Source organism: Moschus berezovskii, chromosome 9 (assembly GCF_049115385.1).
Source record: "Moschus berezovskii isolate FMDL1 chromosome 9, NW_MosBer_1.0, whole genome shotgun sequence".
NCBI lineage: Eukaryota > Metazoa > Chordata > Mammalia > Artiodactyla > Moschidae > Moschus > Moschus berezovskii.
This window is the reverse complement of record NC_142468.1, coordinates 22,173,585-22,193,457: the sequence shown is the minus strand read 5'-3', so window position 1 is coordinate 22,193,457 and position 19,873 is coordinate 22,173,585. Positions and strand designations below refer to the sequence as shown.

Sequence of the window (19,873 nt, the reverse complement as noted above, 5' to 3'; positions counted from 1 at the left end):
CCACTGCTGCCTTTGACTTTAACTCACCTCTCACTCCCCTCCCCCACACCACTGCTCACCCCTTTGGCACTTCAGTTCAGTTCAGTTCAGTTCAGTTCAGTCGCTCAGTCGTGTCCGACTCTCCGCGACCCCATGAATCACAGCACGCCAGGCCTCCCTGTCCATCACCAACTCCCGGAGTTCACTCAAACTCATGTCCACAGAGTCGGTGATGCCATCCAGCCATCTCATTCTCTGTCGTCCCCTTCTCCTCCCGCCCCCAACCTTTCCCAGCATCAGAGTCTTTTCCAGTGAGTCAACTCGTCGCATGAGGTGGCCAAAGTATTGCAGTTTCAGCTTTAGCATCAGTCCCTCCAATGAACATCCAGGATTGATCTCCTCTAGAATGGACTGGTTGGATCTCCTTGCAGTATAAGGGACTCTCAAGAGTCAGCAATACCAGACGTGTTCTGATAGCCTTGAAACACCATGTTTGTTGCATCTGCTGTGCCTTCTGTCTGAGATGCATCTCCACTTCCCTCGTCCCCTCAGTTTCCTAGACACTCCTATTCGTCCTTCCAAACCCTGCTGAGTTGTCACCCCCTCTCAGAGAACATTCCGGGCTGGACACCCAACCATTCATTCCTCGCCCGTCTGTCCTCTTCCTGTTTCTCATACAAATTTACAAAGTGGCAGGGTACGCTGGTGCTTTACAATGTTCCTAGCTCCCCACGTGCCATGCTACTTAACCTCTCTTCTCCGCTCATTTCATCTAGCTCATGTGAGGAGTGAATGGTTAACAACCATTATGATCTTATTAAAGCAGTGCCTGGCACAAAGGAGGAGCTGTATAAGCATTGGCTGTGTTTTAAATTATTGATTTGTACAATCGGTGTTTGCCTATAAAGCTCCCTGAGGACCGGAAATCATCAAGCTCCGGGCCCAGACTGTACCAGGAGATTCGCTCATGCTCTCTGACCTGAGCTGGCCAGGGGCTTGCAGTCACCTTGCAGAGAGAAGCTCTAAGAAGACAAACCATGATGCCAGGTCTGAAGTGGTAAGGAGAGCCAAGAGTAGTGGTGAGCGGGGCTGGGCATCAGAGAGCAGAGCGGCTGAGAAACTGAGCTTTGTCAGCATGTTACCCAGCCAACTTTGCTTGCCTGACACACAGCAAGCCAGATGCTGAGCCACCCAGCTTTGCAGCAGAGGAAAGGTTTATTCACGAGGCATCCAAGTGAGGAGTTGGGAAAGTTAATCTCAAATCTGCCTCCCCAGAGGCGAGCAGCTTGGGTATTTATGGTCTAAACAAGAAGGGAGTCTGAGGCATGGGGGGGTGGTGACTGGAGGAAGGAGGTGAAGGAGTCTGTGTTCTACACAGGTGCATCTGAGTTACGTGCTTCTTTATGGAAGGCATGTGGAAATTCCAGGGAAGTCCGATATGGAGGGAACCTGGGGCTGTGACATCAAAACGTCACCTGCGGGGCGAGCAGGTCTATTCTGTGCAGACTCTGATCAGATGTGTTTGGTCCTCCTGGTTTCAGCCAGTTTGTTGTGTTTCAAGCAGAGGGCTTTTAAACAAGCTGTTCCCTTATCTGCTGGTCTGTTCAGACAAGCTCAAGAATTTGCGTTAGTCACCAGTTACGGATTTTTCAGCCCATGGGGCATGGTTTCAGTCATCCCCTATCTCTTGATTCAGTTCCTCAGCTTTGACAGAAGAGGACTACATTTTGCTGATAAGGGTGGAAGGCCTATGGAGAATTAGAGGAATGGAATTGTTTTGCATTTGATTGCAAACATGGAACCATGTTTTGGATCTGGGTTTTTTCTCTTTTGAAGGCAGGCGCTTGGTCTTATGTTAAATAATCATCATATGAATTAGAGTTTGGGGCTTAAAGATTCGTGGCAAAGAGCAAGTACAGAGTTTTAACAAGAAGGAATATAAATCCTAGCCAGCTCACAAAAGAATGACAGTTTAGGGGACTTCCCTAGTTGTCCAGTGTTTAGGACTTTGCGTGCCACTGTAGGGGGTGCGGGTTCGAACCCTGGTTGGGGAGTTAGGTTCCATAAACCTTGGGACCAAAACACCAAAACATAAAAAAAACAGAGGCAATATTGCAGCAAATAAAAGACTTTAAAAATGGTTCCATATCAAGAAAGAAAATCATTTTTAAAAAAAATGACAGTTTAAGTAATCCCTCAAATATAGATCTATTTCCTGATGGGATCCATGAGAAGATATTTCCGAAGAATCCAGGTTCTTGGGGTGACACTTGTTGGAGCCAAGTTGTATAGTTTTTTCTCAGTAGGTTTTAACTTCTGACGTGGTGTTAGTATATACATAACATGAGCTCCTGGCCACCACACACACGCTCCTTCTCTGCTGCAAACCACAGCATCTTAGCATTTGGCTCGCTACATGTCGGGCAGACGAGCCTGGTCTGGTAACAAGCTGACAGAGTTTCCGGTCTGCCCCTTACTCATTGCTGAATCTCTCTGTACCTCAGTTCCCTCACCAGTGAAATGGAAATACAGCCCTAACTCTCAGGGTTGCCATGAGAGATTAAATATGATAATGTCAATACAACACTTAGAAAAGTGAGCATCTTGGTACCGGGTAAATTTTCCTTCATCTAGAGGTGAAATTCTTTAAGACCAGAGAGAAGAGGCAGCCAGGGCAGACACAGACCCTTTACTCACGTACATACTCTGGGCTTCACGGAAGCTTAGGACTAGATGGGGAGACCCTAGGGGCTAGGACTGGAGACAAAGCTTTGCCCAGGACTGAAGTTGGCCTGGGCAGAAGGGTCGGCCTCGGACAGGAGGGAGGGGTGGGTGCAGGAAAGCACTGTGTATTTGGAGGACAGCGAGTTGGCCAGCTGGGCTGAAGCCAAGAGCTCTTGCCAGTAGGAGTCTTTTGAGCACAAATGGGAAAGGAGGTCAGGGGAGGCAGCGGCAGACACTGAACCTAATAATAATAAGTATTATTAGTAGTAATAAAAGTAAATGCTTAAGGAATATTTACCATGTGTCACACAATGTTCAAAGGCTTTATGTGAACAACTCTTTTCGTTATCCCAATAACCCTAAGACATATACGTACTATTAGTGTTTTCAAGTTCCCCTGGGGGACCAGAACCCTAGACAGGTCAGAGGACTTGCCCTGGTCACACTGCTGGTAAGTGGCAGAGTTCTGACGCTTGGCTACCCCAGCCTTGACACCTACTGTCTTTGGCCCATCTGTTTCCTGCCGAGGTGATGGCCCAAAGGCCAAAGCAGCTTCCGAAGCAGTGTGGTATGGGAGTAGGAACGGAGGCTGTTGTCTGTGTTTCCAGTCCCAGCTCCACCTCTACCCTGGCTATATGACCTTGCGTGTGTAGCTTCATCTCTTAACCTCAGTTTCCTCATCTGTAAAATGGGAACAAAAAGCCCTACCTTCCAGGATTATTACATGGATCAAATACTGATACCTGATACCTAGGGCTTCCCTGTGGAGAAGGAAATGGCAACCCACTCCAGTGTTCTTGCCTGGAGAATCCCAGGGACGGGGGAGCCTGGTGGGCTTCCGTCTATGGGGTCGCACAGAGTCGGACATGACTGAAGTGACTTAGCAGCAGCAGCAGCAGCAGGGCTTCCCTGGTGGCTCAGACAGTGAAGAATCTGCCTGCAGTGCCGGAGACCTGGGTTCGATATCTGGGTCAGGAAGATCCCCTGGAGAAGGTAATGTCAACCCCACTCCAGTATTCTTGCCTGGAGAATTCCATGGACAGTGGAGCCTGGTGGGCTACAGTCTATGGGGTCGCAAAGAGTTGGACACCACTGACCAACTAACACTTTCACTTTTTCTTTCACACTCTGCATAGAAAGCAGCACATGAGAACAGCTAAACAACCAGTGACTATCTCCAGCCCTTATTCAGTGAGGCCCTCTGCAGGACTCAGAAGGAGGCAGCCCCTGGCTCGTGGTCAGAATGAGAACCCCGGAAGTAAGGGGATGTTGGAGGAAGGGGCAGGAAGAGGAAGCACCCTTCTGTGCAGGAGCACTGTAACCTCGGGCCCCCACCTGCTGCAGAGAAGCTGAGCATCATCAGCTGGAGCAGTGGGCAGGCGCTGAGACAGGGTTACAAGCAAAGGTAGCCCTTTGGGTCCTAGAAGTGAGCTCGCCGGTGTACCCTTTGTTGGGCAGTCCTCCTCCTTGCCAGCCGGGGAGTCACCCTCCTCCTCCAGGTCCATGCCAGCTTCCTTCCCTTGACTCCCATCCCCACCCAAAGCAAACTCAGAGCAGCTGCAACCAGACCAGGCTTGGCATGCATGGCACATAACCCTTCCTGACCCCTGTAGCCATGGGAGCCCCTAGCTCTGCCGAAGTCTGGAACAAAGCATGCCCTGGACATCTGTCTTCCCCTGCCTCTCAGAGGGCACAGAGAGGAGGGCCGTGACATCCTACGTGGCAGACGGGTGTGGAGGACTTTTCATGCCTTCATCCCCTGGATCCTTTCCTGTCCCTCCTGTGGTCCCAGGCCCTGAGGGATCCCATGCATTACCCACTAACCCCCCAGCAACAGTCTGTCCTCAACCCAGCAGCCAGACTGAGCCTTCTGCAGTGCGAGTCAGATCATGTCACTCCTCTCAGAATGCTCCAGTGCCTGTCCCTCCTACTCAGAGGAAAAATCAGCCTCTATCAACCAGCAGTCTGACTTTCAGCAGGTCACGTCGCCTTTCTGCTTCATTTCTGCCCATGGAAAATGCAGACACCTGCCTCACAGGATAACGAAAGTGTTAGTTGCTCAGTCATCAGTGACTCTTTGCAACCCCGTGGACTGTAGCCTGCCAGGCTGCTCTGTCCACAGAACTCTCCAGGCAAGAATACTGAAGTGGGTTCCCATTCCCTTCTCCAGGGTATCTTCTCCACCCAGGGACTGAACCCAGGTCTCCCGCATTTCTTGCAGATCCTTTACCGTCTGAGCCACCAGGGAAGCCCTTGTCGGATAATAGTGAGTGTTAAATGCATTAAGAGAGGTAACTGCTTGCTATAATGTATTGCTTGGGGTAAGTGCTAAATAAACGTTAGCTTTATCATGAATGCTATCATAGTAGCCAACAGGGCCTTACACAATCTGCTTTCTACCTGGTTCCGTCTGCTGCAGCCACACTGCAATTTCTTCCAGAACCAGGCACACTTCCCATTCCAGGGCCTTTGCACCTGCAGCTCCTCTGCCTGGAACACTTACCTTTCCACAGATGATGCCTTCAGGCTCTCCTTGACCACTTTGTTTAATACCAAAACCTCCTCCACCCACCCCTCACCCCATTGCTCCCCCCGCTTTATTTTCCTCCATAACATTTAGCAACATCTGGTACTTTGCAAGTCTTCCTTTCTAACTTATTTACTGTCTGCCTCCCCACTGCACACTCTCAAGTATAAACTCTATGGAAACAGGGATTTGTGTCTCTCTTGTCCACATCTCTGTCCCTGACACTCAGAACATTGCCTGGCACAGGTGGGAGTGCAGCGATTATTTGTTGAATCAATGAACGTTTCTTCATAGCAGCCCCAAGAGACAGATACTCGCGGCCTCATTTTGTAGAGGAGCTTTGAAGGGAAGACTCTGCAAGGCTGGGAGCTGGCTGGAGGCTGTGGCTTGAGGGAAAGGGATTGTTTGCCTCCAGAGCCCCGTTCTCTCCCTGCCCATGTGTCTAGTGACCGTCTGCCTGCCATCCCCACCAAATCCCTGGCACAGTGCTTTGCTCTGAGTGAGGAGGGATCTCTAGAAGTATCACGAAGCCAAGAAAGTATTTATGTTGGTCAGCTCAGGCAAATACCATAGGTTGAGTAAACAATCTGTTACACTGTTAAACCCTTTTGCTCAACAACAGAAATTTATTTTCTTAGGAGGCTGAAAGTCCGAGATCAGGTGCTGACATAAGCAGGTTCTTTCTGGGAAGGACTCTCTTCCTGGCTTGCCGACGGTCGCCTTCTCACTATGTTCTCAAGGGGCCAAGTGGGAGAGCAAATGCTTCGTCTTAATAGGATTGGATTGTGGTCCCACTTCTTGACCTCGTATAACCTTAACTACTATCTAAAGACCCTATGTCCAGGGACTGCCTTGGTAGTCCTGTGGTTAAGCGTCCACCTTCCAATGCAGGGGCTGCAGGTTTGATCCCTGGTTGGGATTGGAGAGCTAGGATCCCACATGCCTTGGGGCCAAAAAACCACAACGTAAAACAGAAGCAATATTGTAGCAAATTCAATAGAAACTTTAAAAATGGTCCGCATCAAAGAAAAGTCTTTAAAAAAAAATTAAGACCCCGTCTCCAGATACAGTCACATTGGGAGTTAAGGCTTCAGCTTATAAATCCAGGGGAATACAGGTCATTCCATAGCAGTATTTCAGTAACCACTGAAAGGGGAGGAGAAGGGTCCCTAAGAGGCGGCCCTGTATCCCCTGCCTCCCATTTTTCTGTGGTGACAGGACTGTGGATCTGTGCCACTCAGTCCAGGCCTGGCTCTTCTGCAAATTGGCAGAGTGATGAGCACAGTCTCATCTGATCCTCACGATAACCAGATGAGGTCCGTGTTATCACATTCTATAGGTGAATAAACTGAGGCTCAGAGAGGCAAGCTTACTTGGTCTAGCCCCTCCCCCTTCCCCCCACCCCAGGCTGAGAAATGACAGGTCTGTGTTCTTTTCCACTCCATGAATTTCCTTTGAAACTGTCAGGGGACATCTCTCTTGTCCCACAGGGCTGAAGGACCATGACAGACCCTCCAGACAAGAGTGAGCACCCAGGGTGTGGCAGTGGTGCTAAGTGCCCAGTGCACAGCCGGTCAGCACGTACAGGAGCTGGTCTGGGCACCAACAGGGAGACAGTTTCAGCCAGGTGGAGAGAGACAGGGTGGGCATTCCTGGGAAAACTGTGCAGTCTCTTTCGCAGGATCATGCAAGACAGAGTGAGGTGGGAGGCAGCGAGCTTAGTGTTCGTGGGGCCAAGGGGCTAAAGGGCAGAAGTGGCAGGAAGGCTGAGAAGGTGGGCAGGGGTCAGGTGCTGGGGGGCTCAGAACGTGTCCGCTGTTCTGCAGACGGTACTCGTGTGTTCCTCCACTGGGGGTGAGCGGCGGCGGGGTGAATCGGCTTTAGCAGGAGGTCACCTCTGAGGTCCACAGCTGCCCTCAGTGTCTGGCTGGGCCACGAGGGGTCCATGCAAATAAAGAACATGATTGGGGTGGGGTGCACAGCGAAGGGCAGAGCTGAGCTCCTTTCCTGGGGGAGGCGAGGCTGCAGCCATCGGCAGTCACAGCAACCCTCCCACTGCATCTGTGGCCTCGGGAGGGTCCCCATGGCTGGTGGCACCTTCAGAGACTCACCAGCCACTTTTCGAGTCCCTCCCAAGAGGGTGTGTCCAACCAGGGGTGTGGCGGTGAATGTTTAACCACTTGCTCTCTTGGGGGTGGGGTGGGGTGGAGCCCTTGATGTTTTGTAGCATTTGATGATTTCCATGGTGTGAATATTCCCACTCTGACTGATAGCAGCTACCGGTACGATGTCACTGAACTCAGAGCAGGGGAGAGTCGTGCTGTTGGCCATCATGAGCCCATCTGAGCGGTGTTTCCAGCTCCCCCTAGTCCCATGGCTCCAACAGCAGCATTAGCAGCTGCCCCAGGAGGATGGAGCTACCATCCTGGACCTGAGCTCTCAGATCCAATCGGATCTTCTCCTGGAGGGCGCCTGGTGTCTTATCTAGTCATCAGTCCTGTGAGAGTTCCCTGGGTGGATGCAAGAGCTCCGCCTGGGGGCATCAAAGTCAGAAAGCACCAAAGGCCTAGAGATCCCAAAGTGAAAGCGTTAGTCACTCAGTAGTGTCCAACTCTTTGCGACCCCATGGACTGTAGTCCACCAGGTTCCCCTATCCACGGGATTTTCCAGGCGAGAGTACTGGAGTGGGTAGCCATTCCATTCCCCAGGAGATTTTCCCAACCCGGGGATCAAACCCACGTCTCCTGCAGTGGAGGTGGATTCCTTACTGTCTGAGCCACCAGGGAAGCCCTAAGTTAGCCCCAGGGCCCAGAAAGGAGGCTGTGTGGAACATCCAAGACCAAAGGCAATGCAGGTGTCACATGTAGGCTGCAGGCCTCGCCTCACCAGCCCAGTACCCACATGCCATTTGATTGCCAGTCTTCAGGACCACGTGTCAAAAGACCCACTTTGGAACTGTGCATCCTCCAGTCCTTCTGCCCTTCCTAGGGTAGACTCACAGGGCTGAAGATACCCGAGGGGAAGGACCACAGATACCCCCCTGTGCCAAAGGTGGCGGCTCGGCAGCTGGAGAGGCTGCCGGAGGCTGCCTTTGGGCCTCCCACTTCCGCTTGTCCACTGGTGTGAGGGTGGGCTGCCTGTTGGCGGGGGACTGGCCAGCTGAAGACTTTGCCTGGATGTGGCACGTGAGCTGGCAAGGATGAGTCTGAGTAGTGCACCCATGGGCTCCCCACGTGAGCGCTGATGCCCCAAGGGTGCTCTTGTCGTCCCGAGAAACCTCACCCCTTCTTTCCTGTTTGCCCCTCCTCCCCACCACCCACTATAGGTTTTTCATCATCAAAGAGAGCTTCCTTCTTTACTACTCTGAGAGCGAAAAAAAGAGCTTTGAAACCAATAAATACTTCAATATCCATCCCAAGGTGAGGGGCCTCTCCCCAGGGCACAATGCGGGAGTGCCCAGTGGGAACGACAGGGGACAGTATCCTCAGAGGAGAGGGTGCTCTTTGGTGTCTTGCTCTGGTCTCACAGCAAGTCTTGGTGGGGGGCAGAAACCACACTGACCCCCTCCCAGGCTGTGTCCCTCCTGTGTCCCTCTGGGAGAGTTCTAGTCTGGCGTCTAGCCTCAAGCCTTTAGCAACACCTGGATGTTGGCTGAAGGCTCCCAGAGGCCTTGGGTGACCTGCGCTGGGTGGCGGGTGGGGGCCACTGTTCTGGTTCTTTCTCAGGGTGTCATCCCTCTGGGCGGCTGCCTGGTGGAGGCCAAGGAAGAGCCCAGCATGCCCTACGCCATGAAAATCTCCCACCAGGATTTCCACGTGAGTAAGGCTCTCCACTTGGCCTGGACTCTTCAGGGACAGAGCAGATTCCCTGGGACCCCAGGCTCCCCGGGGGCTTCCCCTGCAGTGGGCTGGCCTGGGAAGAGTGTCAGTGACCTGGGGACATGGGTGGGAACGCAGAGCAGGCCTGCGGAGGCCGAGTGGTGGCGCCCGGGGTGGCGCCTCTCAGGCACACCAGTGTCTTCTCTTCCTGGCAGGGGACCATCTTGCTGGCCGCCGAGTCGGAGTTTGAGCAGACCCAGTGGCTGGAGATGCTGCAGGAGTCTGGGAAGGTGTAAGTACGCCTGGGCAGGACGGGGGGCAGCCTGAGGGCCTGGAAGAGGAAAGAGTGTGGGCTGAGCCACCCCTGACCTCCCTGCCTCTCGATTGGGATCCTGGTAGGCAACGAGACACCCTGGGAGAGGGCAGCGTGGGCAGCACAGGGCTGGGGGCAGCTAGTTTGTGTGGGGAGTGGAGACAGACCAGATTTAGAGCATCTTTGGGGAGTCTTCTAAGTGAGATTCGAGCAAAGTGAGCTTTGCTTGTTTAGAGTCACGGGTGGCAGATGTGGACACCATTTGTCTCCCACTCTCGGGAGCAAATCTAGTGTCACTAGGAGAAGCTGGCAGCCTCCTGACACCCATCCCATCTCCCCAGGCCTTAAGTTAATCCTAGCACAGACCAGTGGTTTGTAGATGAGAGCCCAGGTACAGAAACCTCCAGCCCAACACAGCCCATTTGCATACAGACCCCTGTCTCAGCCCCTGCCTGTTCCTGGTGGGCTGCGCTTTTGGTTCCACAGATGATTCTGAATGGTGGCCTGGGCCAGCCCTTGTGGCAGGTGGTGGGCATACAGTGGTCTAGAAAGCAGCCCAGGAAGCAATCTCTTTCCTGCTCCCAAAGTGCTATTGGCCCAGCCCCCGGTGGCCCGCTTTGCAGCCTGGGCCAGCCTCCAGGGACTGTAATGGATCAATGTTGGCGGTATGCCCAGCGTCACGGGGACCGGGATGGGCACAGGCTGGGATTCTGGAGGAGAAAGGATGATGAGGACACACTATGCACGTTCTCTTTCTCCTCCAGCCTTCTGCTTTAACAGTTCTGTGTGTCTCTCTTCTCTCCTGTTCCATCTGCCCTCCCTCCCCAGGACTTGGAAGAATGCCCAGCTGGGAGAAGCCATGATCAAAAGCCTGGAGGCCCAGGGGCTGCAGTTGGCCAAGGAGAAGCAGGAATATTTAGGTTGGCTGAGGGATGGGCTGCACCCAAGCTCTCTGGTGATAGCATTTCAGGGCCGGGGGCTGCAGCCCAAGGTTTGGTGCAGGACTGAGGGAGCGTGTCTTGGGTAGGGGCCAGAGACCAGCCCGGAGCCCGGGGGGCTGTATGGCATGATACGAGTCCTCTGGGTCGGCATGACAGGAGGCAGGAGAGCCTAGTGGTTAGGAGCCTGAGCTCTGGACCCAGCTTTATCCATCAGCTGTGTGGATCTTTAGGCAGCTCTTCTTAAACCTCAGTTTCCTCACCCTTAAACTGGAGACAAAATTAGCCCCCAACTTTTAGAGGTGGTGGAAATGCCTAGAAACACGTGTGTCAGGTGTGCCGCAGGGGCCCCACAAATGGAGAGGATGTTGCCCCCAGACTCCAGTTCTCACCCCCAATGCTCTCTAAGGTTCTAGGCCCATGTGCCCCTGATTGGCTAGTGGTTGTTGTCGTTCAGTTGTTAAGTTGGGTCTGATACTTTGAGACCTCGTGGACAGCAGCATGCCATGGACTGCAGCCTGCCAGTCTTCCCTGTACTTGACTGTCTCCTGGAGTTTGCTCAAACTCATGTCCATTGAGTAGGTGATGCCATGCAATCATCTCATCTTCTGTCGCCCCCTTCTCTTCCTACCCTCAGTTCTTCCCAGCATCAGGGTCTTTTCCAATGAGATTAGCTGGTAGGCAAGCTCTGTTTGAGAAAGAAGACAGGAAGTCTGGGAGGTTGGTCCTCTGCCTGGGGCCCTCTCACCTACTGCCTCCTTAAACATGTGGGGTCCAGAGCACTGACCCCCCTATGCCTGCTCTAGACACCCTCTGCCCCCAGGACCTGCCTTGCCTCACTAGCCAGACATCATTGCAAAGGTTAACAGCACTCTGGGGGTGCAGAGACCCACTTGAGGTTTCAAAGATGAGCTGCCATTGTCTTGTAAATGCACAATGAGGGGTCATTGCCAGGAGAAGAGGGTAGCAGATCAGGTCAGCAGAGTTTGCAGCCCCAGGAGCTGGCCCCTCATGGCCCCCCAGCGCCACCCCCCCTCCGGCTGGCCCTGGGGCCAGCAGTGCCAACCTCATCCTTGGAGGGAGCTGGGGGCGATGGAGGTGTGACCCCCTGAGGCAGTGACCCCTCAGGACTGGATCTGCAGTGAGCATCTCATGAGAGTGTGTATGCTTGCTTTGGCAGACAAACTGATGGAAGAGACGGAAGAACTCTGCCTTCAGAGGGAGCAGAGAGAGGTAGGGGCACATCGAGGCCACTCCCCACCGCCTCCCGCCCTTTGGGCCCTTTCACAGCCTCTGTGCGCTGACCCATGTTCCTAGCATTCGGGAAGGGTGTAGGGGAGACGGGTTCCCAGACAACCTGCTGGGAAATCAGAGAGGCAGAGCAGGGAAGCCACTGAGATGACAGTGCTTGGGACTTGCTGTCACTTTTTGGCAAGAAGTGTGTTTCTCCTTACCAATCCCCAGGGAGGAAAGTCAAAAGAGTAGGTGATCACTTTCTAAAGGAAGAGCCATTCAGAAATTTTATAAGCTGTGTCAGGAGGCAACGAGCTTCTTGTCACTACTGATATTCACAGGAGGATGAGGTGGCCTTTTCTATCCAGAGGGACTTCTGGCCCCATAAATGTCACTGGGTTGGAAGATATCAGAGGTTCCTTCATCCTCTAAATGTTAACAGACAAGTTTTAAGGGGGCCAAGCATTGGCCGGAGGCAGCCTGTGGGGTGAAGGAGACCCTTGCCTTGTTTGAAGGCCAGGGCTGCTGAAGTCCACGCTATTGGGATCTCCACGAAACCCTGGGCCTTGCCTGTTCTGAGGAGTCATGAAGGGCAGGGTAGGGTAGTGGTTGTCAGTGCTGACTTGGAGCCAGGCTGCCTGTGTCTGGACACTGCTTCTGATTGTGTGACCTTGGGCAAGTTACCCCACCTCTCTGAACATTAATAGCCTTATGTGGAAAATGGGGATAATAATAGAACCCATCTTATCAGGTATGTTTTGAGGATTAAGTGAGTTGTGATATATAAAGTGCTTAGCACAGAGTACATGCTTAATGAACATATGTGTTTGTTAGTATTACAATCGTTAACTGTGAGTCCATCCTACAATTGAACTGCCTGAGCTCCAAGCCGCAGAGTGTCATGCCCCGACACACCCGCAGAGGGAGGGCCTGATTTAGTCCATTTCTCTTTGCCTGGTTCCTGTTGCTTATCTCTTCCAGGCAAGTTTAGGGCTGGACCCATCCGCCTGGGCTCAGCGCCTCCTTCTCTGACTTGATTCTCACAAACCTCTCACCCTTCCCAACAACCCTCCCTGGGCTTGGAAACAGACCTGACAGTCAAGAAGCATATCACAGGGGAAAAAAAAAAAAAAGCATCATCCTCACGGCTCTGTTGTACCCTGAACACTGCTGGGGCCTTTCAGAGTACCTGTCCTAGGATGGGCGCTCGACAATGTTGTGGAATGACTTAATATTTTTAATTCTTATAATTTTGCATTGCATCTTGATCTTTAACCAGTAGGACAGTCCACCCTCATTTTTCTTCTTCCAAAATGTTATCAGATATTCTCACCCATTTTTCCTTCCAGTTGGACTTCAGTATCATTTTGTTAATTATAAAATCCCAACCAAACAAAAACAGAGAAGGAAATCTACTGAGGATTTTTATTAGGATCGCATGGATTTGAGGATTGGTGTGGTGACGGCATTGAGCCTTCTCCCCCCGGCTACATGTGGGCCTCCGAGATCAGGCTCTCAAATGGGTCCCTCCTGTATTAGAGTGTGGGCATTTTCTTTAGACCTTTCTGTACATTTTGAGAAGTGAGATGTGGCAGATTGTCAGCAACTTAAAGGCAGGTAATTTAGGAAGCCAGAGGATGGGATGGAGTGACAGATACAGCCACTGGCAGGGGGAGACAGACTTATCCATCAGAGAGGCTAAATCTGGGGCAGCAGTCAGCCCGAGGAAAATTTAGACACTCTATCTAGGTCTTTAGCCAGGAAATGAGGCCAGCAGAGACCCACTGCTCACAGGCCTCGCTTAAAGCCGTAGCACGCTGAAGGAGGGAGGCCGGCCAGCTGTGAATTTCCTGGGTTTTGGGTACAAAATGTGAGTGAGACTCACTTGAGTCCAGCTGGTGCCCTGGTGAAGGCTGCCCTGGGCTGGCAGGAGGGAGAGGAGTGTGCTCATGTTCACATTTCCGGGTCAGCTGTGTGCTCTAGATGGAGAATAGAACTCACTGAGTCATTCTATCGAGGGTTTCCCTTCCTTACCTTACCTTGTTCATCTATATTATGATCCACCTGCCCCCTTCTCCTTTCCCATCTTCATCCAGGTCACATAGATGCTCTGGGAGTGCCTTGTTTGGGCCACTTAGAAAGGCACGTGGTACCCTGGCCCAGCAATAAGTTGAAGATTCTCTGATCTTTAAGAGGTAGTTTGGTTTAAAAGGAGACGCAGGGTCTGGCACCAGTCTGTCACTGATTGTGTAACCATGAGCGCGTTTGCCTCTGTGTTGCTCCAGTAAGAGTGATGGCTGTGCCTGGCTGGCTCCCAGGTTGCTGTGGGGCTCATTGAAATAGAGGGCAGGGGGTGCTTTGTGGACCGATGAGGCCCGGGCTGATGGGCGCTGTGTAGCTCTGACATCCTCCGCGTGGTTGAAAGGGCCAAGAACTCAAGGGGCATGAGCTGAGAGTCCAAAGGGCACCGTCCTGGGCTCTTCTGCCCTGAGATCAGAAGATAATGCCTCTAGGACTTCCCCAGTGGTCCAGTAGTAAAGGTTCTGTGCTTTCACTGCAAAGGGTGTGGGTCAATCCCTGGTCCGTGAAGTTCCACCTGCCGCATGGTACAGACAAAAACAAAATAAAACAATGTTTTGCGTTTCTCCGGAAGACAATGCTCTTCCTTGGGCACAGGTCCCTCAGATGTCCCTGGCTCTGTTGGGCATGGTCTCATCACTCTTATCCCCTGGGAGAGGGCAGCTAGCCTACCTTTCCTCTTCTGATTGAACTGTGAGAGCTCAACCTTGCACATGGGCAGGCACACGGGAAATCAGAAATGCCCAGGACCCTTCAGGCAGGGTTCTTGCCTGTGGAGTGCTCCCAGTTAGAACTCAGACTCTTGGAGCTGGAAAGGACCTCTCCCTTTCAGGTGAGACTCTCAGGTGACCTCCCTGATGGATGTGGATCGTGATTCTGCCATGGGCAGCTTTGGACGTGTCCTTTGCTTTATTGTTCCATTATTTGAAAGCTCTTCTCTCCATGGAACTGGAATCTGCTTTCTACCAACTTCTTTCTAACCTCATACTTTGGCAACTTAAGTAAGTCCAGCAGTCACTGATAGGAGCTTGATGTGATGGACGAAGACTTCAGCTGCTGTGGGTCTTAGCTGACCGCAGCCTGTGGAGGGGGGCCTCAAAGACTCGCGCCATCTTGGGCTGCATGAACAGGAGCTTCTAGCTGCTTCAGGTTTATAGACTGTGTGTACCACTCCCGTCAGCATTCTTAGGCCACACTTGGACATCATTTAAGAATCATCTGGATGAAATGGAAGGTGGGAAAGAAGTGAGCATCCAGGAAGAAGATTCTCTTTCTTTTTGCTCTTTAATATAGACCTTTCCCCCATAGTGCTAGAAATGGTAGAAATCATGCTGTTTGTAGGAAACTTAGAAAACATGAAGAAGAGAACAAGTTTTACCTTTAACCCTACAACTCCACAGACAATTACTGTCAATTCAGCATTTTTCCTTTGTCTTTGTTCCTGTAGATTATTCTTAGATATATTTTAAACCTAATAGGGTCATATTACGGAGAAGGCAATGGCAAGCCACTCCAGTACTCTTGCCTAGAAAATCCCATGGACGGAGGAGCCTGGTGGGCTGCAGTCCATGGGGTCGCTAAGGGTTGGACACAACTGAGCGACTTCACTTTCACTTTTCACTTTCACACATTGGAGAAGGAAATGGCAACCCACTCCAGTGTTCTTGCCTGGAGAATCCCAGGGACGGGGGAGCCTGGTGGTCTTCTGTCATGGGGTCACACAGAGTCGGACACGACTGAAGTGACTTAGCAGCAGCAGCAGCAGGGTCATATTAGATACTCAGTTTTATGGGCTTTTTCATATCTTTCATTTTACCTTCATTAACACTATACCTTCAGCAATTTCTCATGTCATTCAACATTTCTTGAAAACATCAGTTTTAATGACCAAGCACTGATTCATCATATGTGATGTTCATTAATTGTCTACTTTTGGACAGCTAGGCTGTTTTCACTATTATAAATTATGCCACAGTGAACATCTTTGTATATAAATCTTGGTCTACTTTTCTAATTATTTCCCTAGGATAGATTCCCATAGGTGGAATTACTGGCTCAAAGAGCAAGAACTTTTAGACCTTCTGATGCATACGGCCAAACTGCTTTTTAAAAATATGTACCTATTGACACTCCCACCAGCAGTGTATAGACATTTCCATGGGGTTTTAAAAATTTACTTTCTCTCATTTTCAATTATAAAAAGATATCATAGAGTAATAGTAAGTAAAGGGAAATATTTGCAAGTTGGGGTATTGGAAAAAGGGGGCTCTCCAGGCCAAGAGGCTGAGACCGTGGGAGGGTGTCCTCCAGTCAGGTCCTATCTGATCTGTTCTGAAGCAGCAAAAGTCAGGTGCCCATAAGAGCCAAGTGCCCTTATGATTTCTCAGGTCTAAGCCCAGGGATGCCTCCAGCCTGTAACAGCCCTGCCGCAGCAGGTAGAGGCCACCAGAGAGAGAGGAAATACAAATCTGAGGCCACATCAATGTTTATCGTTATTCACAATACCTTATGTCAGCTACTGATAATGTACGAAAATAGAGGCTTTCAAACTTTTTGAAGCTCTGAACTCTTCTTGCATTAAGAAGAGGGAGGTCTACAAGAATAAAATTTTAAAATATATTTATGTTATGTCTGTATGTGGCTGTGTCTACTGCCATCACATATTAGTGGTATTGAACGGCAAAGGTCTGTTTCTCACCAGCTACATGGCTCAGCGGGGGCTCTGCTCCAGGCCCCCTCGCTTGGGGAAACCCAGGCTCCTGGAGGCGCCGCTGTTAGCAGCAGCGCTGGCTGACGTGGCAGGGAAGGGAACACAGCGTGTCCCACCCTGTCTGTAAAAGGTGTCTGCCTGGAGGGACACACTCCTGTTCATGTTCCACTGGCCTCGGCCAGGCCCATGGGCCCACCTAACTTTTACATGTGGACTGTGGCTGTGCAGTGTTCCCCGAGGACATCAGAGCCCTGTGAGCAGCCCCAGGGGTGACCACTTACGAGCCACACCCAAAATGCCAGTAATAATTAGAAGGGGGAAAAAAAGCAACTTTTTGTGTAAGAAGCTTAGGGATGAAGGATATAGGGTTTGGAATCGGACTCTTCCCTTTCCTTGGGTTTTATTCCTTCTCTGATTCTTCTCAAAGCCAAAGGCAGTTCCCCCTACAGGCCCCCTACGCACCCTCCGCAACAACCTTCCCTGGCGGGGTTTGCATTATCCTTGAGAACAAAGCCTTTGGATGAAAAATGAGGGTGTAATTCAGAACTATAAGATAAGAGAGAATGTGCATCTAGAAATAATATCCTCCCACAGCGTAAAATGTGGAGGAACAAAGCAGTTGTCACAAAATGCTTCTAACCATCCTTGGCTTGACGTGTACCCACCAATACTACCTGTTACTGAACCCCAGGAATACAGGTCCCCTGGGTGCGCACCTGCTTGCTGGGAAAACACTTGTGCTTGCCAGCAGACTTGAAGGAACTGGTCCAGTTCCCTGGGTCAGCTAGTCCTGGGCTTTCTGGCTCATCGGTTCCCTAGGGGGTGAGTCCAGGGGAAGCTGCCACCAAAGCTCATTGTTTCCTGGAAGCCTTGAGAAAAAGTCTTTATTCTGTGACTTTGGGGTTTAGAATGGCTTTTCTTTGTCACTTCTAACAAATGTCACTCCAGAGAACTTTAATGGAAATGTACACCCACACATTTCACTCCAGGGCTTGGGGGTCAGCCAACACACCTTACGGTGCGAGTGACTGAAGCTGCCCAGCAGAGCAGACATCTAAATTTATCATAGTATGTTGTAGAATGCTCAGATGCTCAGTCGTGTCCAACTCTTTGCAACCCCATGGACTGTAGCCTACAAGGCTGCTCTGTTCATGGGATTTTCCATGCAAGAATACCGGAATGGGTTGCCATTTCCTTCTCCAGGGGAGCTTCCCAACCCAGGGACTGAACCCATGTCTCTTGTATCTCCTGCATTAGCAGATTCTTTACCAAACATCCAGTCATAAGAGGGCTTCCCTGGTGGCCCCAGTGGTAAAGAACCCACCTGCCAATACAGGAGGCTAAGAGATATCAGTTCAATCCCTGGGTGGGGAAGATTCCCTGGAGGAGGGTATGGCAACCCACTCCAGTACTCTTGCCTGGAGAATCCCAGGAACAGAGGAGCCTGTCAGGTTACAGTCCATAGGGTCACAGAGAGTCTGACATGACTGAAGCAACCTAGGATGGACACACACCAGTTGTAAGAACTAATGTTGGGATAATTTCTAAACCCTGCCCTCGGCATGCTAAGTGTGTTTTGGTTTTGTTTTGTTTATTGTTAAAATTTTTATTGAAGTATAGTTGATTTACAATGTCGTTTTAGTGTTGGGCATACAACAAAATTGATTCAATTATATGTATATATATATTCATTTGTCAAGGGTGTGAGCCCAGCGCATCACAGATCTTGGTTTCACTGAGATTGTGTGTCACTGAGTGGGATCAGGACTCCTCAGGGCTTCATTCTAAGTCTGGTGCAGATTGTACTGAATCCCAAGGTGCCCTCTGGGTCAGAGAGGGGGTTCCTGACCCCGGGGCTCCTTTGCTGTCTCTGACTCTTTTCTTCCTTTCTGATTCTCTTCAGGCTCTTGAGCGCCTGAACCAGGTGCTGGAGGCCGAGAAGCAGCAGTTTGAGGAGGTGGTACAGGAGCTGAGGATGGAGCAGGAACAGATCAAGAGGTGGCTGTGGTGCCCTGGTGGGGCGGGGGTAGGGAGAGGAAGGGGCGCCCAGGCTAGGACATGTAGGACCCGTGTGTCCCGCCAGGCTGGTGAGGCCTCCCCCCAGGAGATCCTCACTGGTCAGTGACTTAGTTTGGACCCGTCCTCCCAAAGCTCCAGGCCTTGGGGGGCCTAGAAGAAGCTGTAGACCCCACACCAAGGGGTCACTTTTATTTGGGGGAGTGTGAGGCATGGCCTGATTGCAACCAGACATCCCCACCAGCAGCGAGCCCCTCCTGCTGGGTCACACCTCCCTTACCCTGGGGCGGACAGGACAGGCTGGTCTGGAGGTGCCCCTGGCCAAGACCCGCCTCCCGCCGTCAACATTCCCTGTCTTTTCTGCACAGTCTCTTCACATTCTGGCTAATGATGCCTGTCCCTTGGGATTTTTTTTTTTTTTTGTCTGTGTATGGTTTGCAAACCCAGTTGCACATTATAATCATCTAAGAGGATTATTAGGGCTTCCCCCACAGCTCGGCAGGTAAAGAATCTGCCTGCAATGCAGGAGACATAGGAGACACAGGTTCGATCCCTGGGTCAGGAAGATCCCCTGGAGGAGGAAATGGTAACCCGCTCTAGTATTCTTGCCTGAAAAAATCCCAAGGACAGAGGAGCCTTGTGGACTAAGTCCATGGGGTCGCAAGGAGTCAGACACAACTGAGCAACTAAACAGCACACGCGAGAGGATTATTAATGGAATCTGCTGAAGGTAGCGGAGAAGGCAATGGCAAGCCACTCCAGTACTATTGCCTGGAAAATCCCATGGATGGAGGAGCCTGGTGGGCTGCAGTCCGTGGGGTCGCTAAGGGTCGGACACGACTGAGCGACTTCACTTTCAGTTTTCACTTTCACATATTGGAGAAGGAAATGGCAACCCACTCCAGTGTTCTTGCCTGGAGAATCCCAGGGACGGGGGAGCCTGGTGGGCTTCCGTCTATGGGGTCACACAGAGTCGGACACGACTGAAGTGACTTAGCAGCAGCAGCAGCAGCAGCAGCTGAAGGTAGAACCCAGAAATCTATATTTTAAAGAGTTTTCCGGGTCATTCTGATGCAGTTGATCCGTGAACTTGGAGACAGCTGCTCTGGGTACTGTGCGCGGTTTTGGTTGTAGCCACCATCATCATCACCACCATGACCCCTGCTGATTATCAGCGACAGCCCAGAAGGATATTTTTCTTGTAACACCCTTATAAAAGAAAGTCACTGGACATGTGTTTTGGGGCAGGAGAAGCTCAGAGAAACTCACCAGCTAATAGCCAGCTGATTCTGGAAGTACGTGGAAGTACTACTTCCAGAATTGTGCCAGATCCTGGAATGGAAGATAAGTCTCCTCCCTTGAGGATCTGGTTGGGAAAACCAGACTCACACCCAGGAAATATCAACACTACTTCCCATAATGTACAAACAGGTGCTCAGAGGCGTAGCACAGACTCCCCGTGTTATAGGAATTAAGATATATGTGTGATCCCTGTGGGGTTCAACAGGTTAGATTGAACTGGGCCTTGAGGGGTGG

At 51.3% G+C, this 19,873-nt stretch overlaps 1 protein-coding gene across 4 annotated transcripts in view; it reads left to right on the top strand.

Annotated features, from left to right (window-relative positions):
• Positions 1–19,873, top strand: part of PLEKHD1 (pleckstrin homology and coiled-coil domain containing D1) — a 35,298-nt gene that overhangs the window by 6,991 nt on the left and 8,434 nt on the right. For 3 of the 4 annotated variants that reach the window (XM_088839506.1, XM_088839505.1, XM_055437006.2), the window contains exons 2-7: positions 8,556–8,649; positions 8,956–9,045; positions 9,264–9,340; positions 10,190–10,281; positions 11,480–11,532; positions 18,225–18,319. In XM_088839506.1, the coding sequence (XP_088695632.1) occupies positions 8,556–8,649; positions 8,956–9,045; positions 9,264–9,340; positions 10,190–10,281; positions 11,480–11,532; positions 18,225–18,319 (501 nt within the window). The remainder of the gene's footprint in view (positions 1–8,555; positions 8,650–8,955; positions 9,046–9,263; positions 9,341–10,189; positions 10,282–11,479; positions 11,533–18,224; positions 18,320–19,873) is intronic. The other variant, XM_088839507.1, reaches the window with a different exon arrangement.